General features: G+C 45.7%; 1 protein-coding gene across 1 annotated transcript in view; it reads right to left on the bottom strand.

Annotated features, from left to right (window-relative positions):
• MYO1D (myosin ID) overlaps nt 1–15,277 on the bottom strand; it is a 148,469-nt gene that overhangs the window by 81,013 nt on the left and 52,179 nt on the right. Inside the window, exons 12-15 of the mRNA XM_065651115.1 lie at nt 15,124–15,194; nt 13,691–13,765; nt 12,018–12,150; nt 2,929–3,095 (exon numbers count right to left, since the gene is read on the bottom strand). Coding sequence (XP_065507187.1) covers nt 2,929–3,095; nt 12,018–12,150; nt 13,691–13,765; nt 15,124–15,194 — 446 coding nt within the window. The remainder of the gene's footprint in view (nt 1–2,928; nt 3,096–12,017; nt 12,151–13,690; nt 13,766–15,123; nt 15,195–15,277) is intronic.

Raw genomic sequence — 15,277 nt, 5'->3', positions numbered from 1 at the left:
CTGACCACCCCCTTCTCATCCCCCCCAGGTCCCATTGCCCTTCCTGGCCACAAGGGCCCAGCGCTGGCTCATGGTCACCCTGCTGTCCCCAGCACCCCCAGCTCCCTTTCCCCTACACTGCTCTCCAACAGGTCCCAACTCGCTGCTAATTATAGCTAATTATAACCGCACATTGATCAATCTGCTCGCTGACACCACAACCCTTCCCCTCTCCCACCGACAGACCTCGACAGCGCTCAAGGTCTTTTATACATTTATACATCATACATACATCCATTTCTACACCACCTTTGCGTCTCCTCCTTCTCCGTTCTCACCCTGGGAGCGCCCAACACGCACGAGGCGACTCCAAGAGCTCACGATCCCCAGCACGGCTCTAGCCCCAGAATCCAGATTTTTGGGAGCCGCTCGATTACGAAGCTTTATTACAAAAAGTCAGGTCTGCACGTGAAGCGAGGCCGCGCTCTCCTCCCCAGCAGCATTTTCGGTGTCGTGTCCTTCCCGGGGAAAGGGTTGGGTTACGCTCCCCCTGGCCATGCCCTCACAGGCCCGTTCGGCCCCTTCCCAAAATCCAATCAGCTTTTTTTTGGATAGCAAATTATAAATTAAAACAAAAGAACGCGTTGCATCTATTTCAGACACATGGGCCTGACGTGCTTGACACATAACCGGAACATGTAGTTACCAAGCGAATGCACAAAATCTCTTTGTTCGCTAAAAAAATATTTAGATCTTGTTTTCGACAAATCGGTAAGGGCAGATTGGTTTGCACAGAGCTCAAGTAAAGCTTTTCTTAATTTCAAGGAAAGCTCGAAAAGGACATTTATCAATGGAATTACCTGTGCTTCACTTAATTTCCTAATGGTAAATACCAGATATTGACTACCTTACAGTATTTTAGGGCTAAATAGCAACAAACTCTTTTCCTACAGAAAGGAAAGTTCCTTTTCATATGTTCTTAAAGACACACATATATAAAAAATAGGCATACACGCCCTCAAATATATATATATAAACACATATATGTATCTCTTATTTCTATATATCCTTATTTATACTTCCTATCCCCTCTAAGAATGATCAGCAAAACAAAGCGCAGGTTCGGGGCTCAGAAAATCTGAAAAATCTGAAAACTTCAGCGGCCCGTGAGGGAGTTAAATATCCTTTTGTGGGACTGAACTTTTACGGTATCGTTTGCAAACGTGAGCAAACAGGTGGTGAAGTTATGTCCCCAACTCGCCTCTCACACAAGGAACAAATCATTTTGGAAAAAAACAAAAAGAAACAATATCCAGGCCAGATGATTTTATATATATATATGTATGTATGTATGTATTTATTTATTTATTTTTAATTTAGACAATTCAGCGTAGCCGGGACTTGGAGCAATCCCGCGGTACAAGCCGCAGTGTCTGTACTCACGCTGCAATCCTACCCCAGCTCCAGCACAACACGTGTTCCAAAGCCCGAAAGCCGCACCAGTTGCCATGTGCTAATTTGGTTCCCCGGCCGTAAACGCCAATTCTGGTCTGAAGCTTCCAGGAGCTCATCAAACAGTCATTAAAAGCAAAGCAGCTGTTTGTATTAATAGCAATTACACAAATCTTAGGAGTGAGTGGAAGTGAATGCCACACGTGAGGGCAGACGCACACACTGCGAAATGTTCAAGAAAACCAACACACAGCACTTAGGCTGGATTTAGTAAGCCGGACCCTTTCGTTCCACTTCAGGTATCATGAAATATCCAGGCAAATCTGCAGATCTTTTAGCAGCACTTTGTTTCTAACACGTGACATCCCACTCGCTTGAATAGTTTCGTTTTTTTCTACCCTCAGGGCCTTTCTCTCACCTGATTCGATGACAGAAGGAAAAATCAATTCACTATTTCATCAGTAAGAGGTTGAATTCTCAGTACCTGTGCTAATTTGCTGAAGCTGCAAGACAAATTCCAACCTAAAACATTTCATTTGTCACAAATCTGGTAGGAATTCAGAGGGCAAGAAGTATCAAAACCATGTTTTAATGGGGTCATTACTATCCTTTTTTCAAACTTGCAGCTGTTAAGTCCAGAGGTTTCCTCCTGCACATGCGTAATGTCACTGTGCCAGTCCCTCTCACTGCGACAATTAACCAATGTTCAGAGAGAAAACAGAAGTTAATTAGCACTGGTTTTAGGGTTATACTCTGGGGAAGAACCTCGTTACACATCCCTGCTGCAGAGGGTAACACCACAAATGAATTTTAGCACAAAGATGTTGAGCCCGAGTGCCACCTCGAAATAAACCTGCTGCCACAAAAGAGAGAGCAACCAGACCTCCTGTTAGACACGGGTTTTATCACACCCAACAGCAGATATTAAACCAAACACACCACCAATAATACGTTCCAGAGCCAGGGCCACAAGCCCAAAACTCAAGACTTACTCTTTGCCCAAATCACACACCTCAGTCCAATGTCCCCGTTGTCACAGAATCCCAGAATGTCGGGGATTGGAAGGGACCTCGAAAGCTCATCCAGCCCAATCCCCCCACCGGAGCAGGAACACCCAGATGACGTTACACAGGAAGGTGTCCAGGCGGGTTGGAATGTCTGCAGAGAAGGAGACTCCACAACCTCCCTGGGCAGCCTGGGCCAGGCTCTGGCACCCTCACCAGGAAGAAGTTTCTTCTCATCTTTCAGTGGAACCTCCTGTGTTCCAGTTTGCACCCATTGCCCCTTGTCCTATCACTGGTTGTCACCCAGAAGAGCCTGGCTCCATCCTCCTGACACTGCCCCTTTCCATATTGATCCCCATGAATGAGGTCACCCCTCAGTCTCCTCTTCTCCAGCTCCAGAGCCCCAGCTCCTCAGCCTTTCCTCACACGGGAGATGCTCCACCTTATACTGTTCCGCAAAGAACTGAACAGTCACTGCCGGCGCCGTCCTTACCTGTGCAGAAACTTCTCGTAGGTCTGGCGGTAGGCGAATCCCGCTCGGCGGACGCGCACGTTCTCCAGGAGGCCAAGGTATTCCACCTGATGCCGGCAACGCTCCTCGTCAAACAGCTGCGGCGACTTCTTGTCGTTGGGCTTAATGCACCGGACGTAATAGGGCTCCTAAGGGGACAAATCAAACGAGTTTCACTCAAAGAAAAGAGTCTATGCAGCCACAACTGTTGCCTCATGAAAACATTGAGACGTCAGTCCAGCCCAGTCACCTGAGTGATTTGATCTGCTCCAGGAGCCATGTGCTCCTCAGTCGAGTTTGACCGACCTTTGCTACATATCAGCACCAGTTCCACATCACCCTGCTCTACAGACTTGGACAATAACAGAGAGTCTTCATAAAAGAAAGAATAAAATGTAATTCATTGCCCTGATCATCAGATATGGCTTTTCCAGTACCAGCAGCTAAAAGCAGCATGGATTACTCCATCATTTTTACACTGTGCTGAGTTAAGTCCTCTAAAGCCCGTAGCAACACCCTGGAATGACGGAAATCACTGAACACCACCCTGCGCAGGGCAAAACCATCTCCCAGCCCAGTTCAACACTACGAGCTCCGCGCTGTCCCCAGGACACACACAAGACACCAGCACGCGAGTTCCTCTGTCTAATAACCAATAATAATCAATACCAAGAACCCCCGGCACCAGTACAGGGTGGGGGGGACCTGCTGGAAAGCAGCTCTGCACAGAGGACCTGGGAGTTCTGGGGACAACAGGGTCACCATGAGTCACCGATGTGCCCGTGTGGCCAAGAGGCCAACGGGACCTGGGGTGTGTGAGGAGGAGTGTGGGCAGCAGGGCAGGGAGGTGAATCCTCCCCCTCTGCTCTGCCCTGGGGAGGCCACGTCTGCAGAACCGGGTCCAGTGCTGGGCTCCCCAGTGTAAGAAGGACAAGGAATTACTGGAGAGAGTCCAGGGAGGGACACAAAGATGCTGAGGGGTCTGGAGCATCTTTGTGATGAGGAGACACTGAGAGAGCTGGGGCTGTTGAGCTGGAGAAGAGAAGCTGAGAGGGATCTGATCAATGGGATCAATATCTCAGGGGGGGTGTCAGAGGATGGAGCAGACTCTGTTCAGTGGTGCCCAACGCCAGGGTGAGGGGCAACGGGCACAGACTGAAACACAGGAGGGTCCATTGGAACACGAGGAGAAACTTCTTCCCTTTGCGGTGCCAGAGCCTGGCCCAGGCTGCCCAGAGCGGGTGTGGAGTCTCCTTCTCTGAGACATTCAAACCCGCCTGGCCCGACCTGTGTGATCTGCTCTGGTGACCCTGCGTGAGCAGCGCTGGGCTGGGGGATCTACAGAGGTCCTGCAACCCCAACTCGTCTGTGATTCTGTCTGCACCACCTCGGCCGTACCGAGGGACAGGGACAGGCGGCTTTGCTCCCCGGGACAGCCAGGACAGAGTCCCCCGGGTCACACAGCCCCCATGGTCACCAGCCAGCACCCATGAGACCAGCCCCATATACGGTCCCGCTAGACCGGTTTTGATGGTTACTTTTATTTTTCTGAGATTGAAGGCAACTTTCATTCAGGCTGACGCAGCCTATAATGAGCAGCAGCCTGTGAAGGGCGGCTATAAGTCTTTTAAGCATACGTGCTTAAGTTTCAAGTCCATTTTTTCCTTTCTCTTCATTGTTAGCCCTTGCTACCCCACCTCTAACTTTATTGGTGGGGGAAAAGCAATTAATAAGTGTCATAAAGGCCCAGCTTAGTTTTTCAAGGTAAAAGTGTATTTTTCATAACCTTAATAAATATTACTTTTTAAGTAGAACTTGCAAAAGGAGTGGCATATTCTGCAGGCTGTACCACTGGATGGTTTCAATACTGATTTTAACAAAGTTGTACAATATGGGTACTAAATCTGTATGCAATATAGAATTTCAGAGTGCAAGATCCCCCGATGTTAACAAATGGGAGGCCTGGTGTGGAAAAAACGAAACAAAAGGATTAATTCAGTGAGGACAAAAGCAAAGTTCCACATTTATGCAGAAATAGTTGTGTAATAAAAGAATGAAAAACTGACTTGACACCAGTGCTAAAAAAAGATCCGGGGGTTCTAGATGAACACGAGTCACGTTCATGTTTTTCTAAGAAAGGGGCACAGGGGCAGGAAAACTGCAAGAAAAAAGAAGCCAACTGATTTCTAGTGATCTGAACATCCCATTCCCTTCGGGGCAGCGCAGATCAAGGGGGATGCGAACGCGGGTGAGTCAGGAGAGGGGAGAACAAGGAAGAGCAAAAATCCAGAAAATGTGACACAGGAAATATGATTTTAGTCGAGAAGGATTGAGGAGCCGCATAACCATCCTGATGTTCGATTTTATAGACTTACGGGTAGAAATGAATCACAGAATCACAGAATCACAGAATGTTAGGGATTGGAAGGGACCTCAAAAGATCATCCAGTCCAATCCCCCTGCCAGAGCAGGAACACCTAGATGAGGTTACACAGGAAGGCGTCCAGGCGGGTTTTGAATGTCTCCAGAGAAGGAGAATCCACAACCCCCCTGGGCAGCCTGTTCCAGTGTTCCGTCACCCTCACTGAGAAGAAGTTTCTTCTCAAATTTAAGTGGAACCTCTTGTGTTCCAGCTTGAACCCATTACCCCTTGTCTTACTGTTGGTTGTCACCGAGAAGAGCCTGGCTCCATCCTCGTGACACCCACCCTTTATATATTTATAAACATTGATGAGGTCACCCCTCAGTCTCCTCTTCTCCAAGCTAAAGAGACCCAGCTCCCTCAGCCTTTCCTCATAAGGGAGATGCTCCACTCCCTTCAGCATCTTTGTGGCCCTGCGCTGGACTCTCTCCAGCAGTTCCCTGTCCTTCTGGAACTGAGGGGCCCAGAACTGGACACAATATTCCAGATGAGGTCTCACCAGGGCAGAGTAGAGGGGAAGGAGAACCTCTCTGGACCTACTAACCACCCCCCTTCTAATACACCCCAGGATGCCATTGGCCTTCTTGGCCACAAGGGCACAGTGCTGGCTCATGGTCATCCTGCTGTCCACCAGGACCCCCAGGTCCCTTTCCCCTACACTGCTCTCTAATAGGTCATTCCCCAACCTGTACTGGAACCTGGAGTTGTTCCTGCCCAGATACAACACTCTACATTTTCCCTTGTTATATTTCATTAAATTTTTCCCCGCCCAACTCTCTAGCCTGTCCAGATCTCGCTGGATGGCAGCACAGCCCTCTGGTGTGTCAGCCACTCCTCCCATCTTGGTGTCATCAGCAAACTTGCTGATAGTACACTCAATTCCCTCATCCAAGTCATTGATGAATATATTGAACAGTATTGGTCCCAGAACTGACCCTTGAGGCACTCCACTAGATACAGGCCTCCAACCAGACTCTGCCGCATTGATCACAACTCTCTGGCTTCTCTCCTTCAGCCAGTTCACAGTCCACCTCACTACCCGATCATCCAGTCCACAGTTCCTCAGTTTTGCCGTGAGGATGCTGTGGGAGACGGTGTCAAATGCTGCTCGGTGAAGAAAGGGAAATATTCATTTTTAGGATAAAGAAGCAGCGGCTTTAACTACAGTGTAAAAATTCAGATTAGGCATCAGGAGAACAAGGAATGGGAACAGAATGTCTGTGGAAAGGAGAGGAACAGCCTGAACAAGCACCTGAATAGAATAGGTAGAGGTGTCCTCAAACAGGGGATACGTTCCCAAGCTCCCCTTTAGCCCTATTTTCTACGATTTGTCTAAGATTTAGCCCTGTTTTCTAGGATTTTAGGTCACTTACCTAATCTCAGGGTAATGCGAAAGGCTCAAAATTGCTATTTCCCCTTCAGCGATACTGAAGAAAAGAGGATCATCCTTGAATATCCTGGCTAGTCCTGCCGTAACCTGGAGGGACACAGCACCAACGCCAGGCACACGGAGCTTCCACGCACTAAACATGAGTAAATAGGAGTAAATACGCTAAATATGAGTATGAACAGGCTGAGATCTGGAGGAATCGGAAAAGTAAAGCCTCACATCCCAGAAACCGATACCAGTCAATGGACCTTCTGGGGAAGGTGTTGGACAACACAAGCCCTGCCTGTTCTATTTGTTCTCCTTTCATTAGAGTGGTGAAATATAACGTGATGCTACAATTTAAGAGTTTTAAGAGATTTACATACTAACTTTTTGGGCTTTCTTTGGAAAATTATCTCTGCAGTGAAGGTTTACAAGGGTTTTTGTTCACTCGACAGTCTCCTACCGGCTCTCAGAACTTGCGATCTGCATGGGTGATGATTCCGCCTTCAGCTGCAGAGCTGGGCTGTGCCCTGGGAATGATTCTTGATGATGCTCGAAACATAAGCCCTGCTCCAAAAATAAGCCCGAGTCACAGTTCATTTAAAAAGTCAATTTAAATAGTGTCCAGGCAGCTATACATGGAAAAAAGTAAAATTAATAGGCAATGGAATGCAGCAGGACAGACAGACCCTTCACCAAGAAAAGCAGACACCCCAAAAGAATCGCACTCAAAAGACCCCATTGGAATAAATGTTGATTTTTGTTCGTGATTATCGGTAAATGTAGATTGTTGTACACGGAAAAAGGAAATAGAGTCACAAGAAATTCATGATGCAATTCAGGGTTTGGAGAGTTAGGAGGATGTTCCAGAATGTGATGACATGACTGTATTTGAATAAATTTTTGTTCAAGAATAAATGTAGACTGTTGTTCATGGAAAAAGAAGACAGGCCCTGAAAATAAGCCCTAATGCATCTTTTGGAGCAAAAATTAAGACAAGACTCTGTCTTATTTTCAGAGAAACAGGGTACATGACTGGAAATAAGCCATTGAGGGAAAATGCAGGTTATCCGGAGAACTCCCTCAATTACCTCTGACGTTAGAAGCTGTGAAAGAGTTTGCGGTTGTGAAGGTGAATTATTTGCAATTCTCCATATCCTCTCTTGCTAATATTCTCCATCCGGACCCCAGCGACCCTTATGGACAGCCCTATCTCAGCGTTAGCAACAGGGTCACCAAGATCAGAGTGACGCCGGGTCGGGCCAGATCTGCCCTCAATGGTGTCACGTTGCATCTGGTGTCAACGTGAATATAAACCCTTTGATGAGATTGATATCACAAACTTTCTCTGCTCGATCCACAGAGCTGCAACATCTTGAGACCGGCGGAATTCAATTAAACAAGTGGTTAGGAGCACGAGATCAGGAAAGCGCAGCCCACCCCTGTGCCTTGAGGGAACGGTGTCACTTGGTGTCACTTGTTCCTTACGGACACCGCAGTTCACAGCTATTCATTATTGCCAATAAACCCCTTCATCACGGCAAGGCTGGTGCTCGGGTTGGCGTTCGCGTCTTTGCCATTCAAAAATGCGCCAAACCTCAATGCAAAAAGAAAAAATCCCTGACGTGGAGCCCAGCACAAAGAGAAGCGCCCGTGTCCGCACTGGATATAAAAGGCAGCAGTCAAGACGCTGCTTTTCTTTTGGAAAACAGAACTAGGAAGTTCCTGCGCAGACAGGAGATCATCCATCAGTGCAATTACAGTGTAATTAACGCCTCACAGCAATGACAGCTACCAGGGTAAATTCTAAAGGAGATTATTCCATCCTTCCAACCCCACCAGCCTCAGCTCTTCAGGGGGATAATTATGCCACTCTCATTATTGCACCATGAGGCTGTCAAGCCTGGGAGCTGCATTTTATAAATGGAAGAACTGAAATACAGACACACAAAGCCCCCCGTTCTGAAAGCTGTTTAGATGCCTAATTGCAACTGATTTTTTTTTTTTTAAATCAAGATGAGAGATTTTTAGCTTAAGCGTTAAGAGGAAAACAAACCGGTTTTAAGTCACTGCACCCTGAACAAATGCCTCCTTGAGAGAATTCTTTTCTCCAGTTTATAGCTCGATAGAGGAGAGAAGGGATAGGACACAGCGCTGCCAAATTTGTGCTGGATGTGTCCCAGCAGTCCCAGTGATGACATTGTCACTTACTGGAGATGAAACCTGTCAGCCTGGATGGGAGAGGTGTGAAGGAAGGAGTCACACAAAGGGAGTTAGAGAGTAAGGAGAAAAAAGAAAAGACCAAAAAATAAAAGAGATTCATGTCCAGAGAGAAGCTCATCATTTACAGCCGTGCCAGCCAGAGGACTTCCCGTGTCAGTATTGAAAAGAAAAGCCACCCAGAGTAATTCATCACAGACAGAGCAAACCCTCTAGAGAACAGTAAAATGTGCTTGAGAAATGCTACACGGCAAATCGGTAAAGCTGGTTTTTGTTTGGGGTGGTTTGTTTTTTGTAAAAAACCCCAAGCAAAAAAAAAAACCACTTCTTTCTATCTACCAGAGGTTTCTGCCCCAAAGACTCCCAGTCTAAGCCTGGAGGATTAGAGTATTATTGATACCAGCACTGACGAACACCAACTCAGCGTCCTCCAAAACCACATCTCCTGAATCTTCACACTCGGATGGACGCGTGTAGACACAAGCTGAAGTTAAAATCACATTTATGAACCGTTCCTGCAGTGTTAACTATGTTTTCATGCTGCTCACCCCAATGGAAGCAGCTGACAGCCCCATAACCCCTGGTCCTCTTGGGAACCACAGAACTCTGCTTCAGCACCAAGTTCCAGATTTAAACCAGAACATCAGCAAAACAGAATTTTAAAGGTGGTTATTTTAAATACTGGAAAAGTTAAATAAGGTAGGCGCTATATTCACAGACTTTGAGCTTTGTTTCTGATACTATTATTATTATTTCTGCCCACCAAATGAGCATTTTTGGATGCTGTTCCCCCAATAACAGGTTTAAAGATGCTGCTGATACTGCCAAAAAGTCTTTTTGGGAAGGCCAAATGAGTATCAGTGAAGAGCTCCTGGATTGCCATTCTGTTTGAGGACTGTAGAAATGGAAAAGATAAATATGGTTTAAAGCAATTTATGGAGAAATGTAAAGGAAGCAAGAACATCCCAGGATGAGAACAGCAGCACTGACGGCACTTACATACCGGATACACTCCGGTGATGTTATATCATCAGCTCAAATGAAAATTCATGTTTATCTTCATCTTGTTTTCTCGAGAAACAGCTGAGACAAAGATGAACTGATGTTACCTCTCCCTATGGAACCTGATTCCTGTGATGTCTCAGACCACAGCAGCAAACAGCGTTTCTACAGCGCTGTTCTCAGAGAGCTGTTCTCATCAGCCCTTACAACAGGCTCCCCAAAAAACGTCCCGCAGGGTCCAAACCGCAGCAGCCGCATGGACGTTGTCACCGCTGAGCAGTGACAGCTCCGGTGGCAGGTTAAGCTTGGGAAAAATGAGTAACACAAGCCAAGGGAAGAATGACAGTACCTGGAACCAGAGGGAGCCGTGTCCCCAGAAGAGACTCTGGTTTTACCAGCCCAGGAGTTGTTCACCCGCTCTCCAAAGAGCTGAGACAAGTATCCAAACGGGCACTGACTCCCATTTATTTGTGCATAACCGGTGTCCAGCAAACATGGCTGGAATGCCCAGGGTTATTAATTGCTATAATAACATGCACATATCATTACCTGTCCGAAAAGCCACCTCAATTCGATCCTCAGGGCACAATGGCCAAGCAGTGGCACTACCTCGCTGCCTTTGGTTTTCCATTTGAAGTACATCAGGATTGTATTCAGGACCCTTACCTAAGCAGCCTCCCCTTTCTAGGACACACCAAAATTCAGACCCTTTAGTATAAGCTTGACTTCAGGATGGGACTTATCAAATTTGTCATGTACAACAGCCAGGCTCTCCACTAAAAATGGCTAAAGCTCAACTACGTAACTTAGTTTGCAAATCGAAGAACCTACAAACGCCGTTCTGCGAGGAGCATTAGCCACGGAAACTTCTAAAGAACAGACTCCAAAGTGTGACAAACACGTCTGTTTAATCAGAGTCTTCCCTTTAACAGGATCCAAAACTCTCTGGGAAATATGACGATCTAGACAATTTTCTCCATTGCTATTCAACAGAAAATCACAAAAACCCCAACATCTTGAATATAATTTTCTCAATGGAAGTTTAGGGAAGGCAAAAAATGGAAAAGGAGTGTCCTGAGACACACAGGAACCTCCTATTAAATTCCCAAGCTTAACTTTGACTTGGAAACAGTTCCTGGTTATGGCATTTGTGACAGATACTGACAATAAATGGACTGAAACCAACTCCTTTGACACAAGCCAGCCAGCCTTTGATGATGAATTTTGGTACCTACTGTCTCAAGATGGATAACGTGTTATTTAAACTCTTCATCTCCTGCTGTGAGTTGCAGGAATTGTTCAAACCAGATGCACAGCATTCTCTTGACTGTTCCATTTTTACAAATACCAGGTGGCCTAGAATAATTTTTCCAACAAACAAGCAAATCAAGTGTTTCCACAAGCACTTGCCGAACCTTCGACAGAGATGTGCGTTAGGTCAAGAGGAAATGGCCTCAAGTTGTGCCAGGGGAGGTTGAGGTTGGATCTGGGGAACAATTTCTTCCCCAAAGGGCTGTCGGGCATTGGAACAGGCTGCCCAGGGCAGTGCTGGAGTCACCATCCCTGGAGGGGTTTAAAAGGCGTTTAGACGAGGTTCTCAGGGGCATGGGATGGTGCTGGAGTTGGGTTATGGTTGGACAGAAGTCATTTGGCATTGAAAGCCAGAAAGAGAATCTCTCCACCACGAAACTACATCCTCTGGGCCCTCTGCCAAAAGAGCTTTGTTATAGATGATTATTTATTTGATAAAATAATTATTACCTAAGAGAGACTGACTTTCCCACAAGTGGAAGATACATTGGTCACAGAGGAAACACAAATCCACCTTCTTTATGTCGAGATGGCAGCTAAATCTCCTACGAGATCTTCACAAGCGCCCACAGTCACAACCAAAGCTCATCTGCCACTGAGCAGCTCAGATTTCCAACTGATTCCAGGGGGCTTGATTAAAAGTCTTTTCCAACCTCAACGATTCCATGATAGGAGATGGCAGCCTCTCCACAGAGAAGCTACACCCTGCTGGTGAGAAGTTGATTTTGGAACAGAAAGCCTCACCTTGGATGCCAGGTTGTCCACCAGCGCAATCATGGAGTTCTTAAAGAGCGTAGCGGCCGTCAGGGGTCTCTTGGTGACCTCCGTGATGCTCAGTTTACCCTCGGGCCACATCATCTTCAGCACGGGGTTGGAGCTAAAAGACAGGCTCTTTAATGGCACAGTCTAACAGCATTGCCACTCAATTCAGAATTCAACAGCTTGTTTCTGTCCAGATCTACCAGTGATTTCAGCTCAACATGTAGCAGCCAAACCGACATGGCATTCCTAGGTAAAATATCTCTTGAGCAACACACGGCTCGAGCTTACAACTGAATATTATAGGAAAATGACAAACGCAGTCTCCTCTTCACATAAAGATGTGCAGCAATGGGATAGTAAAAATCCTGCAAAGTGATCTATCAAAAGCAGAGTCTGCCTTACCGACACACAAACATCAATCGTTTAATCAAACCACAAAAGAGTGAGGCCATAGCCCACCCCATCCTCCCTTGAAATCTGCTATCTGATTTCGAGCTGTATTTCTGCACCATTCTCCATATATAAAATAATTTAGACATTTTAAGCTACATTTTCGCGAAGGGCTGAAGGGGAGGTAAAATGGCCATGATGGATGGCGAGAGCTCCGCAAGAGACAAAAGCCAAAAGCATTTACAGCGATCTAATAGCCGATCCATCGCGTGCTTTGATGTGCCATAATGTCTTTGGGAACAGTGTTTACCAGAGACTTAACGGCAAACAGAGGCTAAATTTAACAAAACCTCTGTACAGCAAATATTTTGCAGGTTTTTGGTGAATGTGAAGTCTCGAAAACACGAAGAGCAAGACTGTTCAAGGGAGTCCGCTGAGTAAACAGGACTGTAAACCAAGTGAATAGTTGTGCTAGTTTTTAAACCAGGTAAACAGGTGGCCAGGCAGCTGCAGGTTATTTTCCACTGACTTCCACCTCCGAGCAAAGTCTCTGAAAGGTTGAGATAGGCCCCAGTTACAAAAGAATTAGAACATGTTTAATAGCAGCCATCCAGGAAAATATTATATTAATAGTTTTCTGGGGCACTGACATATACACGCACGTTTTGATAGATTTCAAATTTGCTCAAAGGCAACTTTGACTCGCCTAATTAGTATTTATAACACGCGACTACATGGTTTAAATTTTTCATGGCACTGCACATATGAAAAGGATTCAAATCTATTCGCCCATTTTTCCCCTCACCCCTGAACTTTCTTTCAAAGGAGATTTCCAGCTGGGGCCGGTGATATCTGTTGTTGACCAAATGCTGCTCAGTACCTTTAGCACTAATTAAAGAGAGAGCAGTAATTGGCACATCTGCAACTGGTCCACAAACCTGGTTAATGATAAATCGAGCAGCATAAAACCTCTGCACAGCTATCTCAAGTTGGGTTCAAAGACTTGAAATTTAAATAAATGAAGAGTTATATCAGAATAAACCCAAAATATATAGAATAAAGACTTTATCCTGAAAAATCAAACTAACAGCCTTAGATTTACAAAGATCAAATCCCAAAATGATGTGTTTATTCACGTGCACTGCACACATAATAAAGATATTAACAGCGCCAATGAAAGTATTCGTCTCTTCCAGCATCCACTCTATAAAAAAGGATTCTGACAAATCAGATTTCAATTCACCTCATTAAGATTTTTTTCCTACCTGTTGTACAAAAGGCGCTTGAAGTCTTGAAATAAAGTGTCCTTGTTTTTGTCAATAAATCCAGTGACTGAGTAGCTGGAAAAAAAAAGGAAAATAAAGTTAATGGCAAAGAAGCAAAGTCCTTCTCTGAGCTGCTGCCATCGGTGTGGACTCAGCATCCTCGCGCTCCTACAGAATAATCGGGAATCCAGCTCTGGTTCCCAACCTGTCGCTAATGTGCTAACCTCACCGTGCGAGATTTGGACCTTCTGCCCAGCACAGAAACAACCCACATTTTATCTAGTCCGCCCCTCTCTTCCCTTCCTCTATTCCCACAGAAATCCCACCCTGCAAAGTTATCATTTCAGACTCAATCCCAGCACGGAGCCAGCCCGAATCTCACTGCTCCACAGAACACAGTTCGGGCTCAAATATTATCTGCAAATATTTCCACATTTCAGGTTTCTTTTAAAAGATTTTTCAGCCCCTGGCAGGGCAGAAGGTTCAACCACTAATATAGAATCACAGAATCATTTTGGTTGGAATCAGGATCACCGAGTCCAACCGTAACCCACCCCTGGCTCTAACCCATGGCCATGAACCTGGTCTATGTATCTTTTAAGCCCCTCCAGGGATGGTGACCTCTGGCATCTTGTATTTTCTGCCTCTTGGAAAAATATTTGGAAATCAGGGCTGTCTCTCAGCAATCGCTCAGCAAAGGCTCCAGAACAAACCCTTGCTGGGCTGAACGGGCTCCAGTACGATCACACCGGTTACCCTTAAAAATGAAGGGTAAATTGAATCCTAAAATAATAAAATAAATCCTGCATTATTTCCTCATTAACTCCCTTTAGATTCTGCTGGCACAGGGAGCTACGTGAATCCTAAACCATTAAACCACTCGGCTGATATCCCAGACAGCAGCTTTCCCAGTGCGGTTTCTACCATACGGGCATAATTCACTTTGGTTGCATCTTCCCCCACGTTCCTGTCACATTCTATAGACATCTGTGCAGCCTTCGGGTACCAAAACCTCTTCAACCTGAACAGGGAACGTTCCTTGCACTGATATTCATTTCAGTTTAACACCACCCTGTATTTTGAGTCTGCTCCAACTGATTGGAGAGTTTAAAGGCAGAGTTATATAATCATACTAAATCAGATTTTATTAGCTCAGTAGAGCTCTCTTGCATAAACAGTGCTGGTTTTTTATTCCTCTCTCCTTTTTTTTTCCCAAAGCACCACTCTGCCCTCACCCTCCCTCCCCATATTCTCCTTTTGTTTCCAGTCACCAGCTTAAGATCTAATTGATAAGCGACTGCCGTGCTCTGTAATTCCATATGACAGCTATTCCGGCTCATACCAGAAGCAGCATTAAATCAGAATATTGTACCACTTCAAAGCTCCAGGACAAAATTAGAAGGTGCAACTTTCTTTCTGAAAAAGCAGCTTACATCACGTCTCCGGCGTAGTGCTTGATGCGAAAGTCTCTGTCGAACTCCAGCGTTTTGTCAGTCGCGCAAAGCTAAAATACATTCACATACGTTAAAACATTACCTGTGGCTTTCGAGTTTCATGGAAGAGCAATGTGCCTTGCAAACAGAAATG

Source organism: Caloenas nicobarica, chromosome 24 (genome assembly GCF_036013445.1).
Source record: "Caloenas nicobarica isolate bCalNic1 chromosome 24, bCalNic1.hap1, whole genome shotgun sequence".
In the NCBI taxonomy this organism is placed as follows: domain Eukaryota; kingdom Metazoa; phylum Chordata; class Aves; order Columbiformes; family Columbidae; genus Caloenas; species Caloenas nicobarica.
The sequence above is the reverse complement of the archived record's forward strand: the minus strand, read 5'-3'. Positions and strand labels throughout refer to the sequence as shown.